Raw genomic sequence first — 21,231 nt, 5'->3', positions numbered from 1 at the left:
GATATAAGTGATCCACATCAGCGCACTCTCAATTGCGCTATTCAACTGGGTTTATCTTTTATTTTCAAACTGTTAACATATCTAACATGTGAAAGCAATGGCTAATTTTATCCATAGCCAAAGGTGCTGACGAGATACCAAAATACTTGTACTGCAAAAATGATACCTGTAGATAATATGGGGTTAAATAATACTTAGAGTGTAGATTATTTTTCATTATTTTCCAATTCTACCAGACGCAGTAAATTTGTCCATAGGCGACATCATTCGAATTTCACAAGGGGGGTTGAATTCGCAATTAAAACGACACCTCTTCTACCATTCGATTTTCACTCGACGTTTTAATACAAAATCCGGCCCGCAGGACCACAGTGACGTGGTCTCCAGTTTTCCCGCGCTGCGGGTCGGTTCGCTAATTTGGCGGGTAATTGTGGTTTTCCGAGGCCGCGGAAAACGCGGTCATTAACGGAATGGAGTGTGGAGAGATTAATGAAACGTGCAATGGTCAAGGACGTGTTTACTTGTAATTAACTGTATTGAATGACACTTACTTTGTTATTTCTTGTACGTATATGCATTGCTAAGTCATTGTAAAAGATAATTACCGGTACTAAGAGTGTTTTAGAGGCTATAAAGAAATTAGGCGAAGCGAGCTGTTCTAGTGGTAGAGCTCGGGGCTTCGGAGCCAGAGGTCCCGGGTTCAAGTCCCGCCAATCACCTATTGATTTTAACTGGTTAATGATGCCGCGACCCTCTAGGACAAGCCTGAAGTAACGTGTAAAATAGTCCTAGAACCTAGCGTACAAAGATGTGAATTCGGGACACTGAAAAAGGTAGTTTTTGAGGCTTGAAACGGTGAATTTCATACGATAACTCATCTGTGGGTTTAAAGTAGGTTCTTTAAAAACTACGGCTCTGATAAGCAGTCTATCTCAGGAACAGATTGAGGATCTCCCTTGGGAGGCACAAAGATTCTATCCTCGAAATCACAAATTCATGTTCGTCCTGACGTAGTATAGTGGGGATTTATACAGACTTCGAATCATGTAGTGTTTCAAATACTGTAAATGAAACTAGACACAGACAGTTTATCTTTCGAAGCACGGTTCTTTTCCTAAGCAATAATATTGTTGTGACAATAATAACCGCAAATGCGTTTTCAACTCGAATGATTTTGATTTATGATTTGATGAATTACACATTGTTGATAAGATGTGTTATTTATCTTCAATAATATGATAAGGTTACATACCTTTTTTTAAAAATGGGTCCTTGTACCCGAAGCTAGACACCCCAAACTAATTAAAAGACCGAAGACGGACAAAAAGGTACGTAACCAACCTATCATATTATTCGTACCTCAGTCTTGTTGGCAAAACTGTTTAAATGATCTATATTCACCTATCTCCACTTTAACACTTCTCCCAAATCACGCACCCAAGCATGGCACAGTACTAAGTCTAAGTATTCTTTCAACGTGTGTTTATCTAAAAACTATTTAAACTATCTGAAATAAAATTCCATTTAAATAAACTTTCGTGTCGTAACGAACTGTCAATTCAATAAATGGTATAGTTGTACTATTTTTGCACGGACACCGAAAGTAAGTACAGTATTATCTTCTATAACTCTCTGATATTTCAAGTGTGTTTCGTCCCAGAAAAGAGAATTTAGGTCCCATCGCGTGCTTTTTTTATCCACAGTTATTATAATTTAATCTGCACATCAAACATAGCTATAAAAAATCTGTGATAATAGAAGCGTTCGTATTATGTGCCACTTTTGGGCGTGTGTCGTGCCGTTTTTTTTCACTGGGACCGGGGGCGTCATTAGATAACCGGCGGAGGCGCCTCTGCCTTCGCACCGAGGATGGGATGAGGCCGTTGCATAACCTCGGAGAAATCAACCCAGGGGACCGGCAGTGACACTGCTACAATGTAAAAACAAGAAACTGAGGGACTTCAGGAAGACTTTTTTAATCGGCTCTGCCAAACGTATTTGTGCAAGAAGGCACAGTTTTACCAACGATGTAGCTGTTCTTTATCACTGGGATTAAAATAAATGAACCTGGCTCATGAAACAGCTGATCTCAGTAAGAAAACTACACAGATCATCTCACTCCATTCTAAAAGCATCCTTTACTCAAATGTGGGTTAAAATACCCAAAATACTTAGGTGGCGTCCCCATCTCAATATTGATGATAATAATTATCATAGATCACGTTGTATCGTTGCTAACTAGTAAGTTATAGACGAATCCGTTAAGTTCTGAAAAGTTTAATTTTGCACTACTGTTATTACTTTTATTTATGGTTTTACAAAATACAATATGAATTGCGGAATAACCACTACTGAAACTGAAACAAATTTATCAGTCTGAATCCATTGAAAATGTGCGTGGAGCGGTTAAGTTTATTATTTCATCGTCTAACGACAAAGAGTTTCTGTAAGTTTATAACTTTGTGATAAGTTCATTAACTTCACACAATGCAGACAGTTGTATGTTTGTTTTTAAAGTTAAACCACAGAATAACGGGTAAACTTACACTTTCACCACTCAAAAAACACTACTGAAACAAAAACTGTTAGTCGTCTTTTTGTGTGATTTTTCGGGTAGTGTGTTTTTCACTTGTTGGGAAGATATTGTCGCATTCGTTTTCTTGTATTTATAACGTGCATAAGCATCATAAAATTACAAGAATATTAGGATAAAAGGACATAAAATGTTAAAATTCAAGCGTTTGTTTCAATAGAAGCTAATCGTTTGAACTTACTATTTTATTTTTACAATGTGATATTTTTATTTGCCGTCTCAGGAGTTTTTACAAAACTGTGATAAGTTGACATTTATCTGCAAATGTCAACGGCGTTTTAGAATGTTGACATTTGAGATACAACTTCGATCTTTAGATCTGATCTGAAGCAATTACAGATGTGTATAGACATCCCTTAACAAAGTCAGTTATGAGACAACGAAAAGAACTTGAATTGCTACTTTTAGGTTACTTACCGACAATAAACAATAGTAATTGATACATTTTAATGTGAGTCTAGGAGAGAATAAAGAATCAATCAGGACTTGGTTTGTTGTTTGTTTTTAATACCATAGACTAATCAACACGAGTAGACTTCTCATCCCATTCTAAATTTTGAAGCTAGTTTTTCGTGTCTAGTTCATGTCCGGTGACACTGATCGCTGGTGTCATCAAAGTTTTGTTGCTATTTATGGTTAATTTCATAATTTGTGCTTTACTGTTTGGTTATATGACGATGAGACGAGTTATTGTTTATGATTACATAATTTTATTTAGCTAAACGAGGTTTTAAATGACTGATATAAGAAGACACAAAAACTAACATGACCTCTACAGTGCACCGGACAGAACTAACAGTAAAATTGGCTTCAGCTGTTCCATAAGGATGAGTAATCTACCAAGGGAGTACAATAAACAATTGTGTGTTTTATCAGTGATGGTACCGAGATTAAACGTAATCCCTCCTATCATCGTTATGGAATAGCTTAAGCCATTTCAAAGTCAGTTTTCAGGTTTATGTGGACGCCAGTTTGTAGTTTTAGTTTTCTTTATCATAACACATTATAAAATCATTTTGATCAAATAAAACAACGGATTTATAAACAATACCTGCCTCTGGCATTTGAAACAAACAGCGAAAAAATTGTATCATCTTCACCAAAATAAAAGAGAAATAATGTAGTAGTGTACAATGTAGTAACAATGTAAAAGAGAAATCAACGCACTCTGGAAAACACATAAAACAGGCTATAGATTCTACAATAGGATAAAAATCTACCTGCACTAACTAAACTCAACGATTTACGTACAACGACACTTGTATAATATAGTAAAATATAAATCTCGTGATCTGTTAAAATAGTCAATAATTTAAAGGGGAGAACGTTTTAATAGTTCAATTGATTTTGCAATTTGACCGACAATGTTTACACAAATCTTCATCCAATGTGAAATAACTTAAAAAATGATTTGATTCAATGTATCCAACTTGCATAGCCAGTTGAAATCGGGTCGCCGGAATTTTACCCCCCTGGAATTTTACCCCCTGGGCAAAGCTGACGTCACTATGACGTAGTAACCTGAGTGGCCAAAAGTTTGTTCGTGGCCGGAATTTTACCCCCGCGGATTTCGAAGTCTAATGAAAATAGTCAGAGCGTGATTAATTCAATTAGCGATACAAACCGGAATTTTACCCCCTGTCCATATAACTAGAGTTTAGACAACTGAAATGTAGGGGCCGGATTTTTACCCCCCGGAATTTTACCCCCGGAATTTTACCCCCCGGAATTTTACCCCAAAAATTTTTACCACCCGAAACTTTACCCCCTGGCCGATTTTAGAAATTGAATGATTGGTTTTCTTATTTCTGTTTTTAATTAATTGTAAGCATTTCATTATTTAGTGGCCTATCTTTATTTATTTATTTTGTAATCTCAACTAAGTCAAACGAATTCGCTGTTTAATTTTGATGTTCGGGATTTGCCTTTGGGGCAAACTGTTGGTTAATAAGTATGTAAATAAGTAATAGGCCATGTTAATAAGTATGAAAAACAATGTATTTAGTTTCAGTTGTACAACAACCTTCTTGTTTCTTCAGGCACAAACCATGTGCTATTTATAGTTTGTAATGATAAAGGTGATCGAAATACATGTTGTGAAATGTAGTTGTTGGCATCCGGTATGCCTACAATGTATTGTTTTACCATGGTTGTATAATAAATCGTTAAAGAAATATTCGAAACAATTATCATTCAGTTGATTGTATATACGTCATATTAACCAAAAGATGGCTTCAAAGATCGAATCCTAATACTTGAATCTCAAAATTAAAATTAAAAACATGTTCGATTAGTTAATGTCACAAATATATTAAGATAGGCTACTTAATAATAAAATGTTTACAATTAAATTAAAACAGAATGAAGATAATTAATCATTCTCACTAATTTTTATATCTAGCCAGGGGGTAAAATTCCGGGGGTAAAAATCCGGGGGGTAAAATTCCGGGGGTAAAATTCCGGGGGTAAAATTCCGGGGGGTAAAAATCCGGGCCGTACACTCTAGGTTTTTATAATTTGATGTGTTCTGATTAAATTCACAACCGTGAAAATATATGTTTAATTCCGCGTTTAATCCATCGAGCTGATGTCGCGAAACTCAAAAGTTCGCGGCCGGAATTTTACCCCCTGGTTTGTGACGTCACGTTTGCCCAGGGGGTAAAATTCCAGGGGGATAAAAATCCGCTACCCCTTGAAATCTATTTAGACGTTCGAAAACAGCACAGAAAATACGCCGTGGCTCATAAAATTATGACGGTTTAGGCTACAAAAATGGACCTTGTATAACAGAAGTGGAACATACGTAGAAGGAGAACAAACGTAAGGCAAAGTTGACTCAGGGTGGGGTGTTTGCCAAGAAAGATCTATAAGGAACTCGCTGGATCATCTGAGTATAGTCCGGTGCGGTAAAAACAGGACATAGCTTAATAACAACTTCGACCTCGACCCGGTTCATTAATGCCCTTTCGTGGGGAGTCGGACAGAGGGCGCCTCCACCCCCAAAACACCCGCCGAAAACTCCCGCCAAAACTGTTGACGCGGGTCAGTGATGTCGCTCGTGTCTCTTTTCGTGGAAATCCTATTTCCCCAACCTTTACAACAATGTTCTTTCAACCTATACTGTACTTTCGCCTGCCACTTTTACTGACCATTCATGAAACTGGGTCGGTAAACTCGTGCGTGTAACATACGTAATATAATCTGTAATGGCGTTATAAAATTGTGGTTAAAGCGATTTCGAAAGCGTTAGAAAATCGAGAACAGTAATCGAATTACTGTAATTGTCTTGCATATTTCACTGGTTGCCATTTTCATGTAGCTGTAAGGTATATGCCTGTAAGATCTGTCGATGAACGTTATATCTAACGTGGTTTCCCGTTTTAAAATGTTATCTGAAATACGAGACCAATAATATGAACCCTATATTTTAGAAATTAAAATAAATTGATAAAATACAGTTCTTTCTAATTTGGTAGATCTACAGTATTATCTACTTGCACATTAACAAATTTTTGGCTGCGGAATTAAGTTAGTATACAGTAGGGCCAGTGACGTAATTTGTGTATGTTTATAATCCACAAACTTTCTAAGCTAAATATTTGTGTTAAACACTTTTCTTAGCTTTGAAATATACACAGTGTCTGCGCACAATAACTAATGTAATATTTGTAGAAATTGATATTTTAAAAATATAGTGGAACCCTACAGCGCTACATAATATTTATTTATTTACTCCGAGCCGCTTCCTTTTGCATTAATAATAATTAATAACAATAATTGTCAGTGTCGTTGGGCGTGTCGAAGTGCGAGGACGGTGACGTATGGGTCGATGGCCGATACCCTCATTACAATATAATGCCCGTAGCTTTCACATTGTACTCTAGGCCGTCATCAGCTGTTTAATTGAGGGAGAGACAGCGACAGTACGGTGACACCACGATCGCGTACGTGATGGTACGTAATTAGCCTGGGAGGTCTCGGTCGCTCCTGTACCGGCGCGGTCTTCAGGTGGAGTTGGACCGGACACTTATAGTCTGTATTGTGGAACCTGTCTCCGGACCTCCGTCTACATTTGACTGGCCCGGGCCTAAATCATTGGCCAGTCCCAGGTAAATGGAGCGTCCGGAGACAGGTTTTCCATCATGCTGTCAGTAGTTTGGGGGGAAATAAATATAATATAAAATATTTCCATTACAGTAATCATTTCATACATTTGTGAATTATTTACAAACACAACCTAATTTTTTTTCCTATTGACCGCATGCATTAGAATGAAGAAGTAGTGGATGGGTTGAAGCGTTTTTGGGTACTGTGATCTCTCCATAGTAAAAATTGAAGTCAATCTAACAACTGTGACCATGGGGGAAACGCTTTAAGATACATTAGGCAATGGACAAATAGTCATTTCTTTTCATTTCGTTTTTGTTGATTTTCCCCTTTACACAACGTTTAAACATTACAAATGAAAACATTCTAACGTCACTTGGAAATCTTAAATGTAATTGGCAAGACATTGTTTTACATTGCTAAATACTGTTATCGTACCAGGTGCTTTTAAATGCGTCATTAAATTACTTTGGTCTGAAAAAAACTTTGCATTATAATTTGCAGCAAAATATACTGTGTAATAATATACACAAACTGTTTGGAACCCTCAACAAAGATTGCCGTGTCTGTCTATTTCTCATCATAGAAAATAAGCCAAAATATTAAAATGTAAAAATCTGTATTTGATTTCAAACCCAACTGAAGTAAAGTATTCTCAAATTTATAAAACAACTTGAGGAGAGTGGACATAAAAACTTTACAACTACCAATCTATCATTGATGGCGATACCCTAATATAACTGTACAAACACGTCTATTGTAATATTTCACTACGTAGTTACACTGAGTGTTTCACCTTTTTCCTCCAAAGTTCAAATAGTGACTAAGACTAAGACTTTCATTGTATGCTTATGTCACCTTGACCTACCAAGGTTAATCATACAACCTTCGCTATGACGTCATTGCCACAATCAACTTGTAGTTATATCCCGTTTCTCGACATTTCTCAGAGATTGACTGATCGAATGAGTAAACTTTTGCTTAGATTCCACAATCTACACGTAGAGTTTAAAACTATTTAACCGATTACTGTATTTTAAATTATATACACTCTGTAGGCCTATAACTTAAAAACATTTTTATGTAAAACTTCAATGATGCAATAAACCAATTGTGGGCAAATCTTTTTTACTTAACATTTATTGGTCTTTAATATGTGTTTGTATTTCAGAGATTAATGCAGTTGATCTTTCTGTTTTACAAATTTAACTGTGAAACAAAATCAATCTAAATAAAGATATTATGACTAATTTTAAAGATGCTTTGTCTTATTTTGTTGAGTGTTTTTATTCTATTTTTACTGACTTATTTGTTTTTTACCGAATGTTCGTTATTTGCTTTTTACTGACTTCGTTATTTGTTTTTTTTACCGACTTATCGTTTTTACCTTTTTATTGACTTATCGTTATTTGCTTTTTACTGATTACTGAATTAGGTATCGTTTTTCGTCATTTACCGATTTATTAGTTTTTATCTTTCTACTGACTTATCGGTATTTGTTTTTAACTGGCTTATCGTTATTTTTCACCGACTCATTGTTATTTGCTTTTTACCGAGATACGAGTAAGGCGAAGTAGGATTTTGTTATCAAGCCGAGGAGTCGCTAGTTTGCCTTGCTTGTGCAATGTGATAAACAGTCACATGGGTGCGACCTGTTATCAGTTATCAGTGTAGCTTGCTGGTGATAACAGGTCTGAGGGCTCCGGCCTGGCGGTGTCACACTGTACAATTCTGTAAAATGTTTACTTTTTGAAAGTTGATTCATCACGATGTTAAGTTCGTAAAGTGCCTACAAGTCAGTGTCCGGCGTGAGTGTACTAATGCTGTTAGAAAAGAATATCAGGCTGGCCAAAAACGACCGCAAACCTGTAAAAAATAAGAACAGTAACCTTTTAAGCTGCTGCCACTGTCGGTAAGTTTTGAAATTTTATAGCTTTTGTAAATTGATGGGGATTACAGCTTTGTTTGAAATGTGGGATTTGTGGAAATTGAATGATCGACGGAAATAAATATGAAGATGTTGAAAGTTAAAATTGTATAGTGTATTAAGGGTGTTAGAGGGCCACAAGTAAAATTATCAGGTGCACTTCCAATATATTATTACCTGTTGATAAATGCCTAAGCATTTTTCTATGGAAATATATTCTACTTAAACCCAATAACTACCCTCCAATCAACTAACAGTTAAAAATGAATTAGTTGATAAATATATTAATTAAATCTAGCTTAGGGCTAGTTCAACAATTATTGCAAATTATCTATGTACTAAGCAAATCTATTTTGAACTCAACTTTTTTTTTATCAAGAAATGGATTTTTAATTCAAATTGAAAAACTGAATATTTAACTAACAAAGTTTACTGTGGACTTAAGCTAAATACTTAAGCTCCTCTGTAGGTCCGCTAGTTAGTGCAAGATGTTAAAGTAAATGCTCTTCTGTAAATGTTTCCTTTTTCATGGGTTGTAATTTGCTTTTTAAAACGTAAAATCTTATTTGTAAACACTTATGATTTTACAAACTTGAAAATGTAGACATCGGTTAACAAACAGTGATATTTTTATAAAACAAAACAAATGTTTTATTATAATACACATGATTTCTTAATATACCACTGAAAATGCATCTTTTTGTACCTATAAATAATGTGGTACTGTTGTGATTAAAAATAAAATTACAGATGCTAATAGGCCTATTTTCGGATGTGGTTATTATTCTTGTACATTAAAAATATGCTCTATTTACAAAACTTTTTTAAGTAATCAAATGTTGTTCAGTGCTTACTATTTAAGACGGTATCGTTTTAAAAAACAGTCCTATATTTGTAAAATTGTTGTTTACTGGTGACAGTTAATCAATAAAATTGTCAGCCACTCCCACAACCAACTGCAAAATAAATAATTAGGTACCTGTTTACAAAGTTCATCGTAATTTATTGTAGGTCATTGTGGTGTTACTTATTAATCAAGTTGTTTTAAAATCAATCAATCTTTATTGATTTTTCTTCAAGAATTACAATAGTGTTGCATACAGATTGTAATTTGTATTTCCATCCTAACAATTTTGATGGAATAATTCCTAAAGTGATTAGTATGGTTGATCCATGAGCCAGTCCTTAAAGTTTCCTCTTTAGGTCTTTAGTTCTTAGTTACAAGTGGTTAGGCAGACCATTGGAAATGTTCTTATGTAGGAAGGCTTCCTGCTGTATTGTTGTAGGCCTACACTGTACCTGGGAGTAGGTAGTCTGTATTTCCTCTAGTGTAGCAGGAGTGGATGTCTTCTCCTCCTTGTGAGCTCATTCTGGTCTGTATAGTTTATCCCTAAATAGATGTATATCACAGTCATTATTTTCGCTGATTTTAGCTTACCTGCAGCTTCTAATTAGATCATTTTAGGCCCACATAAGTGCAGTTAAACACCCTAATACAATACATAATCTGATATAAAATATAATAGGCATGAGAACAACTTAATTTAATGTTAATTTTTCTCGTAAAACCTGTCAGTCAACATTATTTACGAGTACCATCTAAATATTCTTAATGTTAAACTTTGTTCACATTTGATGGTTACGGTCGACAATCGTAGGTAAAACACAATAAGTTAAATAAGAAATTTAATTCTAAATTATTAAAACTGGCAGAATGTATTAGACTAAGAGACTCAGCTGGCATTGGTTATCGGTTTATAAATTATTCTCCTTAAATTACCAGCTAAATATAGCTGCATGTTTAAGATGCATGTAAAGATTGGATTGTGGTTTTATTTTAGTTCTAGTCCTTCAACTTAATACCAGTTGTAGTGTAGTAGTCCATTTAACTATAATTTTGTTTGTGCTATTTTTAATTGGTACCTATGTTCTATCATAGACAAAAAGATACTATGTCTTTGGATATTTTAATGATTGGTTTTAGCTATGCCAGTATAAACTTTAACCTGTCCTTAATTCATTAGTAAATAATTGTATTGAAGATAATTTCAGTCCCAATATTGATAAAAGAATAGAAAAGACAATAGTCACTGATGGAAATTGAGTGGGTTTAGTCTATGGACCTGATTCATCAGCATTTTCCATTCTAGGACCTTGGTTCGACCTTGCTCTTATTGCCTCAGTCCTGCCCACCTAAACTTGAACTCTAAATCCTCCTGCCCTTCCCTTATCTGCAATAATCACTGAAGTTGTCCTTGAAATGATGAATAGGGTTTGCTTTCTATTGTGAGCTAAATCTGTACCTTTTGTTGGCTTGTGAAGGTGCAGGGTTATTCAAAGAGATTTGATTTCGTATCTATTTTTTACCGATTTACTAGAACAACGTGTTAGAAGTGTCTACATTTTATTAGAAATCTCCTAAATGTAATAGTGACTCCTAACTTTTCCTCCTTGTATCTCAGTGTAGTGAAAACTTTTCGAACCAGACTGTTCATCAGAATATGACTATACCTACTCTGTTTGATGAAACTTGTCTCGTGACCCTCTCCATCTATCTGGGGGACTGGCCAATGGTGTAAGGCCAACACATTCTGTCATACAGACTCTGTATAATATAGGGGTGATAAATATAAACCAGCCTAAACTGGGTAACTTAAATGATTATGATTGGTGTTAAATCCTGTTAAATAAGCTTAACAATATTAACTTTACAAAACAACATCAGTAAAACTTTAAACAAAACCAAGTTTAGAGTCTCCCTGTTTGGTTATATTTTGTTTTTCTTTGTGGGTGAATGCTTGCATATTGTTCTTGATAGGCAACCATTTTCTTAAGAAGTTGGTGGCTGCTTCTTCGTATTTGCCTATCCACATGGGCCTCAATGACCTATAGGTGAAAAGCATCTAGCAAAGAAAAATAGGTAAAAAAGTAAAGTAATGGACGGTCTGTTAAATTTATAATGATGGCATGTGACACAGACTCTCGACATCGCTTGATTCGTTTTTGATAGTGGTGTAACCAATTGAGCAAATAACTACGTATATTAACCTTACCAAAACACAATCTTTTACATATGTAATATTTGTGTAAGAGTTTTATTAACACTATCGAACCACTCCTATCAAACATATATCACTGTATTTGCACTTGCTTTAATCCTAAATATTAAATCGGTTTAAGTTTCTCAGCGTGATCAAAAAAAGCTCAATAAAAAGATAAACTCACCATAGTACAATGAACAGCTGATGAGTATTGTCGTCTGCAGATCGCCAGGTCCAGTGAGAGTGTATGTAACTCTGTGCAGTAAAGTGATCATTGTGTGTGTGATGTGACCAAGTGATGTGGCAAGACAGTTTAGCGTATGTGCCGGAGAAGATAGGAGATGTGCTCAACTATTTGTTGCGACAGTGTCATGCCGCCTACTGCTACATATGCCCGGCTCTCAGGTACAGCCAGCTGTTACAAATAAGTAAATTGTAGTTACGATTTTAATTTAGGAATGTGATTAAGAGTTGCGTCTGTGTTTGTATGAGTGTTAATTAGGATGTCACAGAAGGAAATTTGTGAGAAACAGAATACTTGTCCTACTACTTTCCCCCTACTGAACACAAATTTGAATAATTATCAAGGACAATTCCTACACTGTTAAAATTTTCCATAGACAAAGGTGATGCCAATGAGAAAAAGACAATTTATACAAAAGATATAATCAGAAATTAATTGTTTTACTTACATTTCGTGAAGTACGGACATGACCCAACCTGTACCCTTTCCCATCAGTAAACCACAATAAGCTGTGGTTAACCTATCTGGGCCTAGAGTCCGCTCCTTTCCAAACTTAACTTGATCAAACCTAACCCAACATATCATAAACTAAAGCGTCTAAAACCTAATCAAACCTTATCAACATCACCTTCATTTGCGTAGGAAAACTTATATTATGCCTGCCTTCTTGAAAAGACCTGAAAGACCTCATGAAAATTGTTGAGATAATTCACCAGTATGATATGAGTTTTTAGTTACATAGGAATGGGAATATCTCTGTTTTGATAATAATTTAAATAAAATGTATGTCTATTATAATACTAAGCTAAATTTCATAATTCTCATAATGACTCAAAATAAAGGGTCTCATAAAAAAAAAAACTACTCCAATTTGATCTAGGACTATCAAGGTTGAAAGTATCCACATTAACGATGTGATGTGATGGGTTCCTAAAATTTGTGTTACCATTGTTATTTTATCCATCAAACGCAATAGATTCCAGCTCAATTTAAAATGATCAATTAAAATAGGAACAATCCCTCGACAACTGAGGATTATACAGTATGAACGATTTAATTTAGCTTGGGTCATTTATCATTTATTTCAAAATTATAGAATGAGTGGAGAAATATTATTATTGTGTCATTTATATTTTTAACTAAATTTATGTTTTCATTAAATTTGTTTGTTTATTTCTAGAATAATGCAGATGTTTGGATTAAGTCTTTGTGGGAAATTCTTAAAAATGCAGTGTCCAAAAAGTTACCTTTTTGTCAAAATTAGAAATGTAATTTTTTCCATAACTCTATACTGTACTAGTTAGATTAATTCTAGATTTTTCGCTCACAAAAAAAAAACAAAAAAAAACAGTAACATTAGAAGTTTGCATTTTTATTATGCGACAAGCCTTAGGTTATTATTATTAGGGTACAATTGACTACATATCTACAATAGTGATGATTTTAGTTCAAAATTTGTTATAATTTTGTTGACTGTTTTATTGTCATTTAATCATTTAGTTGGCCCAAAATGTCTAAGCAAGCGTAACCATCGATCTCTATTAATACAACATTGTATTAATTGTTGTATTAATAGAGATCGATGAGCGTAACACAGTTTTGCATGGGAAGGAAACAGATTGGATGGGCCCAGTAAATATTTTACTAGTTGACATTGATGTATTACTAGTACATAACATGAGCCCTGCATAATCCATACTGCACTGTCTTTCCAGAGAATTTAGTTTACAGTGCTAATTCACATAAAATTATGAAGTTGCATAAATAACTTTGATGTAATTTGTACTAGTCTCAGACTACTTTATATATTTCTTATACTGTAGATTGCAATTTTTGTGTACATTTTAGCAAATTTCCCTATAGGGAAGTAGCTATTACCGTATGTGGCATGGTAAGACTTAGGCCCGGGACCAATTTACTTTTTCATTATGATGTCCCCAGAGGCCAAAAACACCATTCGTTCAAATTTTTATATATGTATCTATATATATATAAAGGGTGATTGGTACTCAGTGTGACAAAACATTTTTGGTGTAAGTACAAAGTAAATGAAGTTTGATGATGCATATAAGAGGTTACAAGTCTAAAAGTAAGCTTCCCAAAGAATTATTTTAAGTTTACAAAAAAACCTTGTTTTTAAACGTAATACAGCAGTTTCTCAATTACCTGTAAATGGATTTTCGAGTAGATAATGTCATTTTCGTGTTCTACATTACATTTTGAATAAGAATAATAGAGAAAATGATGGGGGTTCAGTAGTAAAAACTCCATTGTAAATAGATTCAAAGATAAAAATTAAGATGTTTGATAAAAATTAAAAAAAAAAAAAACATTGGTCTATTGTATTTTTCTACACCCTGTATACAAGAAGGTGGCCGGATGCCATTTTATAAGCTAATATGCTAACAATTGTTTATTTCAGATTAACTTAACCAATCAATAGTTTTATTAATACTTATGAGCTAGTTTACCTAAATAGATTTTATTGATAATTAATTCAGACAAATGGAAATTTGCTTAGTCGGTAGGTTTGCTGCGGCGGGGCTATTTAGTCTACATGCTGCTGTGTAATGTGCAATTCATTTAATTTGTTGTAAATTTTTAACCATTGCCGGGGCCCATTTTTATAATAAACTACAAGCTACAAGTTACAACTTGTAACCTGTAATTTCCATTAGATTTGCATTGGGCGATCAGCTGATTTACTAATAATATTAGTTTGTACTTTATTATGAAATGGGCCCCTGGATGGCAAAGAATAGATTTTAGGTAGGTATATTTATCAAATAATGTCAATTAATCACTAAAAATGTAAAACAAAAATATTTTAAGCAAAAGAAAAAAAAGAAAACAGTAACACGTCATTGCATGAAATTTAAAAGATAAATAAATATGTCTTGTTTTATTTAAATACTTTAGTAAAAATACAATGAGACAAATCAAAACTCGCTTAGTCTGCAGGTTTGCTGCGGCTGTGGCGAGAGATATTTGAATAAAAATTTGGCGACAGCTTGTCTATATAGATGGGTTGTCTTTTGAGTTTCCCAAAGTCAATGCTAATAGTAATGGAGATGTTGGATTTTGTTTAACTTTGATATTCCCATATGAGCAAACATGTAGGAAAATTCAGAACCAACAATGCTAGCGGCTGATTACTGAGAGGCCATGTCTGAATGAGAGGTTATCAGAGATTACATTATATTGCCCTGACACCAGCATTATTTTGTTGTATCTGAGATAGTTGTGTTTTAACTGCCAATTATTGTGCAGTCACTGGTTGTGTGGTCAGGCCCAAGCCATGTTGATGGTGAAGAACTTTTCTTGGCAGAATCTAAGATTGTAAGTGTTTCTAACTCCTTTGAAATGGAATACATTTTTTTCCCATGAAATGTCATTTTTCTTCTTTTTACAACAAAATAAACTCAAATCACACTTTAGAAAAAGTATATGGGCTGAGTGAGTGTATGGATTGATTTTTTTTTATGTTTAAATTTCCTTTACGGCCATTTTACAAAGACGTCTTTACTTTGTAACATTTTTTTGCATTCTGTGAAATTGAAGTAGATGAAACCTAGCACTCAAGTATTTGTTTGAGATTTTAAGGTAAACCTCGGAATCTAGAAAACCCTAAATAAAGCAGAAACTGTTTGGTTAAAAATGATTGGATCTAATTCTGTTGGTGCACACTTGTTTGTTCGAGGAGGTTGAATGTTGTGTACTGCCAACCATCCTACCAAAACCATTCCAAAATTTTTCTATCAAACTAGAAAATGTCTGAAATAATTTTTCTACCAGAAATAGCCATATTTCATGCACATCATACCATCCTACCAAAACCATTCCAAATTTGTCTCATCAAACTAGAAAAATGTTTGAAATAATTTTCTCCTATAAATAACCATATTCATGCACCACTAAAAATCATAGAACAAATCCACCTATGCATTCATTCATTTATAAAAGAACCACCAACAGTTTTTTTTGTATTTCACCGGTAAGTGCAAAATCTACTTATTACAACGTACACATTACAACTGAAGAAAAGTAACTAATTTCCTTGGTGAAATGAAATGCTAAAGCATTAAGCACTTAGCCTAACTAGTCACACAGCAAGTACTACCTTGAGGTCGTCATGGCAACAGTAGCCCTGGACTTGTGACAGTGTTGCCAGCTAACAGCTGATTCACTAAGGTGAAGGCTAAAACACAAACACACACTCTCTCTCTCTCTCTAACATGCACAAGTGTTGACATTTAAACCACATCAGTAACATCAGTTAGCACTTAGGTACTTGTGATAGTGTTATAGCCACCATTTACAATTGATGTTGCGTAGGCCTAACTAAGTTTTGTGCCTGTCATGTAAATCAAGCAATGAATTGTGTAATTAGGTAATGGCAATGAATACACAAACTATATTGCGGGATGTGTTGCCATTATAAAATTAGATTTATAGAAATTCTCTAAACAGTACAACAAATAACGTAAAATTTTAAATTTAATTTTTGTAACTAATAAAAAATAATTAAGCAATGACGATTAAAATGCCTGAAGAAAAATCTAGAATTATGGGTGTCGCCAATGGCTAACTAATGTTATTTACAAATAAAGAGGCACAACTTGTACATCCCTGCATTAACTGTTGCAAAGTGGTCGATAATATATTTGTGTAGTCTTAGAACCGAGCAACTTGTAAAGAAACATTGATTTGCTATCACTAAATCAAGAGCCAAGGCAATCATATGGTTTTCCATTACCTAACAATTTTGTACCTCTTCTGTTAACACACTACCTACTGTGTTTTATCTGGTTGAAATTTGTATGTAGTTATATACACATTTTGTGTAGGCTAAGTTTAATTTAGGTTAGGTTAGGTCAGAACCGAGGCATAACCTAAACCTAAAATTGTGTATTGCTACGAAAAACAGTGCTAATGAATTAACTGAAAAATATCCAAAATGATTACTAACCTATTTGCTAACTGTGGTGTAAGTTAAACATCTGTGCTAAATTTATGAATAATTCCATGTAAATTTTTCTCCTAAACCTTTTATGAATATAATTTCAAATTTAATTCATTTATGCAACATTTAATTTTAAAATTTTCTGGATCGGAATCCAAAAAGTATTACCACAACGAGTAGGTGACACTATAAGTTACAAAAAGTATCAACCCCAATGTCTTTACAAAGAGGAAAAGTCAGAAAAACCATTTGGTTTTGTGTGCTCGTTCATGTATTTGCTTGATAAATATACCATTATGGCGGAAGAATAGGAAGGCAAACCCATTGGCATTGTGGTCAGTTGAGAGTAAATTTAACCTCTTCATTTAGTGAGCTGAAACATTGATTGATCACCCATGTTCAGAGTTTCTCTGTCTACTGTAGTTACATGCTACGTGTCATCACTATTGGCTCTGTCCTTGTCAATAGGTCAAGTGGATGTAATTGCAGTCCTAATGGACACTCTCTAATCATTTGATTTAGTTACTTGACAACCTTCATGTGTTTTCTGTTGTCTCTACATCCAAACAACAGCTGATTCAAACAGCTGATCCACTTAACAGCTGTTCACTGTTTCCGTAGTCAAACTTATATCTACTATTGTCTCGACCTATCACTTCATAAACCATCATCATCGAATAGTTCAATACTCAAGAGAAGGAATTCAAATCTTGCTTGAGCAATGTTATTGGGTAGGCCTAAAAAATATTTTTAGAGGGTTTAATTTTAATTGATTATGATTAATGGCTAATTGCATCTGTGTAAAGAATCAATCTTGTTCGGAATTGAATAAATGACCTTAAGATTGCTAATGATACAGCTTGTCTTATTGATCAAAAAACTTCACAAAACACATAACTCCATTCTACACACATCCTTCACTCATATTTGGGATAAAATACACATCTAAGTACCATCCCCAAAGTGGTAATAGCCCCTAATATAGGCTAATCACTTGGCTCTCCAGGCAATTAATTAGTTATTTGACTGACATGTTATACTAAACAATTATTATGAACAGATGGGTTTTAGATAAGATCATATTTTTGATCAATTAACACCCGTTATTAGTAGGGCTGTTATTATTTGGATCTTTACTGCATTGGATAAAAACCGATTGAAGTGGGAAAATAAAGGGTTTTTGTTTTTACAGCGTAAAATGTTTGTTGTTGGAACAGCGTTTTTTGCATACACAGGTAAATGTTCTTCTATTGGTTTTCCAACAATTTAGGAGAAAAGTTCTGAATTCATTTTGATTGGTATTCAACAATAGCCCCAATTAGTCAGGTAGTAGGTTCATTTACTGATTACAACAATGAGTCGTTAGCCGTAACTGAACTGATCTTAACTGAATTGTTATAGATTGTACAGAAATAGGTTTGGTATTAGTTCATTAGTAATTGTTCATCGGTATTGTTGGTATTTATAGATAATATTACGGAGGTGTTTTATTCCATCTTGGTCTGGAAATTCATTTTTTACACATTTCATACCCTAACATTATTATTAAATTGCTGTCTGTAATTGCAAACATTACAATATTTAAAATTTATTTTGCCTTACTTAATACGACATTTACCAGCATGAACAATTTCGGCATAAATATTTTTACTGCCCATCTATAGGAGTTTAGATGTGATGTGACAGCAGATCATTGCAACAGGATTGGGCGTGTCTCAATTAAACCTCTGTACTATTCATCACAGGGTAATGTCCCTGTGTTGTTTGGTCAAAAATACATGACAATCGCAGTTGTGACTCAATGGGTAATTTAGGTGTATTCGTGCTGCCCAATCTTTGAAAAATGAACTCTAAAGTTATCCCACTGTCAAAATATTGCAACAGAGAAACAAAGTGGTTACATTTTTTCACTTGTACATAGAATGGTTTACTTTTGGATACTGAAGTCGACATATCAGCTGTTGAGATGCGTGTTTGGCAGAATTACCGATGTTTAGATCAGGATGGTAACAATGTCAAAGAAAAAACTCACTGTGGTGGACCTCAATCTATTAAGACTGGTGTTATGACTGTAATCAGTTTGTACACTTTTAAGTTATTGTTATGTGTTAAGCCAAACGCATCAAGTCTTGTTTATAACAATAACATCCATTTTTAATTTTGATAGGTTATTACTTATTATTGGGTAAAAATGGGGTTTTCTCATTTTTAACCCTCAAAACATAAAATTTTCTAATTTATCTCTTAACCTTTTTAAAGAGCATAAAAAACAAATAGTTTAGTATGGTATGTAAAAAAGTTTTTGTACGGTTATTGGTAACGGAGAAAATTAAAAAAATTGTAGGCCTAAATTTAAAATTCCCATGTTATTCTTATGGAGAATATTGTAAAATGCTGTATGTACAGTAGAACCTCTTTAATCCGAACCCCCGTAATCCGAACGTCCACTAATCCGAACGTCCACTAATCCGAACCCCTCATTGCTGTACTCCATACACAGTACAGCAGTTCTTTATTGTATACTGTATTTAATTTACAGTACGTTTTATTCACCATGTTTAACTACCTACTGTATTAAATAAACACTGTATTTTACTTTATAAAACATTTGTTCACTTTCCCCAAAATAATGTTGATCAATTTTAGCCATGTTTTAGCTATTGTTATGTAAAAACAACAATACGTTCTGTAATCCGAACTACCCCTGGTCCCAATTAGTTCGGATTAAAGAGGTTCTACTGTAGTTTGCTTCTTTATGGATATATTTTGAACAAACTTAGCAAATTTATTTATTTTATACTAATCTATTAATACTTTACTAAAAAACACACTCTATTAGTTTTCTTGTAGCAGCAATCCCACTTAAACCCAATGTTATTAAAATAGAATTAACTGAAAATCAATTCAGACAAAAGGAAATATTGGTTAGTCGGCACGTTTGCTGTGGCGGGGGTATTTAATAACAAAAAGTTTACCAAACAAAGTTCTGTTCTTAAAAGCTCCAAAGACTCGTGCACCACCTAGACCAGCTCGCTCCCCTTTCTAGGAGTATTACAAAGGTTTTTTGTGATATTGTTATTCATATATTTATGAGTTTTATAATTGCAGTTATTTTTTTTTTAAAGATTGTGAAATTTTGTATTATTTCCATATACTTCCCTTACAAGGTTGTATGCACAATTTCATTTTGTGTTTTCTGACCAATAAATCTCTTGACTCTAACTAGACCATCTGTAAAAAGAATTCAGTTGTATGAGCCACTCTCAGATTGCAAGTAAAGAAATTAAATTTCCTCCCTTAGGGTTTGTGACTGTGGTAGTTGATGTGACAAAGGATGCGTTAGTTATCTTTTCATTGGCTTGGTTTGAAAAAAAATTGCGTACTGGATAGATAAAAGTAATTTACATCAGATCTAACTGTTGGTGAGCAAATTCAACTACAGTTTTTTGAACTGGCTAAAACTTTAATATGGAAATGAAAAGTTAATTTCTATTAGCTGTCCAAGATAAAATTAATTCAGCTCTAATAAATATGCTTGACGTTATTACCATGGAGAGGCGTCGGCAAATATTCAATTGCATTTTTACTTCTGGCTGTAGAAACTGCACTATTTTACACATGCATCTTGCTCACTCTAGTCCCAAGTGCATCTCGCTCCAGTCTACAAATTGCGTCCTACAACAGTATATAAAGTGTGGGCCTTGCATCCTGAATGGACTGGTTTAGACTGAAACCAGTTGCTTCTCTTGAATAATCACTTGGAAGTCTGGTTTTCATTGTGAGAATGGAGGTCTGTGGTGCACTGGGATCAGGTTTTGCGATAATACTGATCAACCCGATGTATTTTGTACCACAGTGTGCAACATAGGGCGGATAGGTTCTGTAAAAATATGTGTATGAGCTAGCCTATTTTTTACAATAAAATGTATGTTGCCTTTATTATGGACAATTTATAATTGTAAATGTTTATGACTATTTGGATTTTAATAGTTGTAAAACATGTTTACAAATTGATGGTTGGTCGGATTACTAAACAACTTAACCTGCTCCCTTGAAGAATAAAACTCAAGATGGATAAAGTAGTTTCTAAACATTATCTCTTAATTCCAAAAACATTCTCTACACTTGATTTCAATCGTCATTTTGATGATTTAGAAATAGTCTATTTTAGATTTTTTTTTATATTAATAAACTATTTTTTCCGTAAACATAGTAACTTTGAGAAACTTACATGTGTACGTTAATCTAGTAATCTAGTTTGATCTCAAATGTTAGCTCATTCAATTGACTGCAATTAATTAAATTCAGCATGCTTTCAGCATGCCCTTGTAATTTGTGATATTACAAATTTAACTT

General features: G+C 33.9%; 1 protein-coding gene across 6 annotated transcripts in view; it reads left to right on the top strand.

Moving 5' to 3' along the window:
- LOC128991017 (MOB kinase activator-like 2) overlaps window positions 1-21,231 on the top strand; it is a 102,285-nt gene that overhangs the window by 53,996 nt on the left and 27,058 nt on the right. Inside the window, exon 2 of one of the 6 annotated variants that reach the window (XM_054413718.1) lies at window positions 11,893-12,073. The exons of 3 other annotated variants lie outside the window; for them this stretch is intronic. In XM_054413718.1, coding sequence (XP_054269693.1) covers window positions 11,967-12,073 — 107 coding nt within the window. In that variant the 5' untranslated portion in view covers window positions 11,893-11,966. Of the gene's footprint in view, window positions 1-8,399; window positions 8,613-11,892; window positions 12,074-15,176; window positions 15,252-21,231 lie in introns of those variants that run through there. 2 more of the 6 variants (XM_054413719.1, XM_054413722.1) reach the window with 2 other exon arrangements.

The sequence above is a fragment of the Macrosteles quadrilineatus genome, unplaced genomic scaffold (genome assembly GCF_028750875.1).
Source record: "Macrosteles quadrilineatus isolate MER2022 unplaced genomic scaffold, UCM_ALF_1.0 Scaffold_3__2_contigs__length_128488019, whole genome shotgun sequence".
Taxonomy (NCBI): Eukaryota; Metazoa; Arthropoda; class Insecta; order Hemiptera; family Cicadellidae; genus Macrosteles; species Macrosteles quadrilineatus.
Note: the sequence above shows the minus strand (reverse complement) of the source record. Positions and strands in the feature narration are given on the sequence as shown.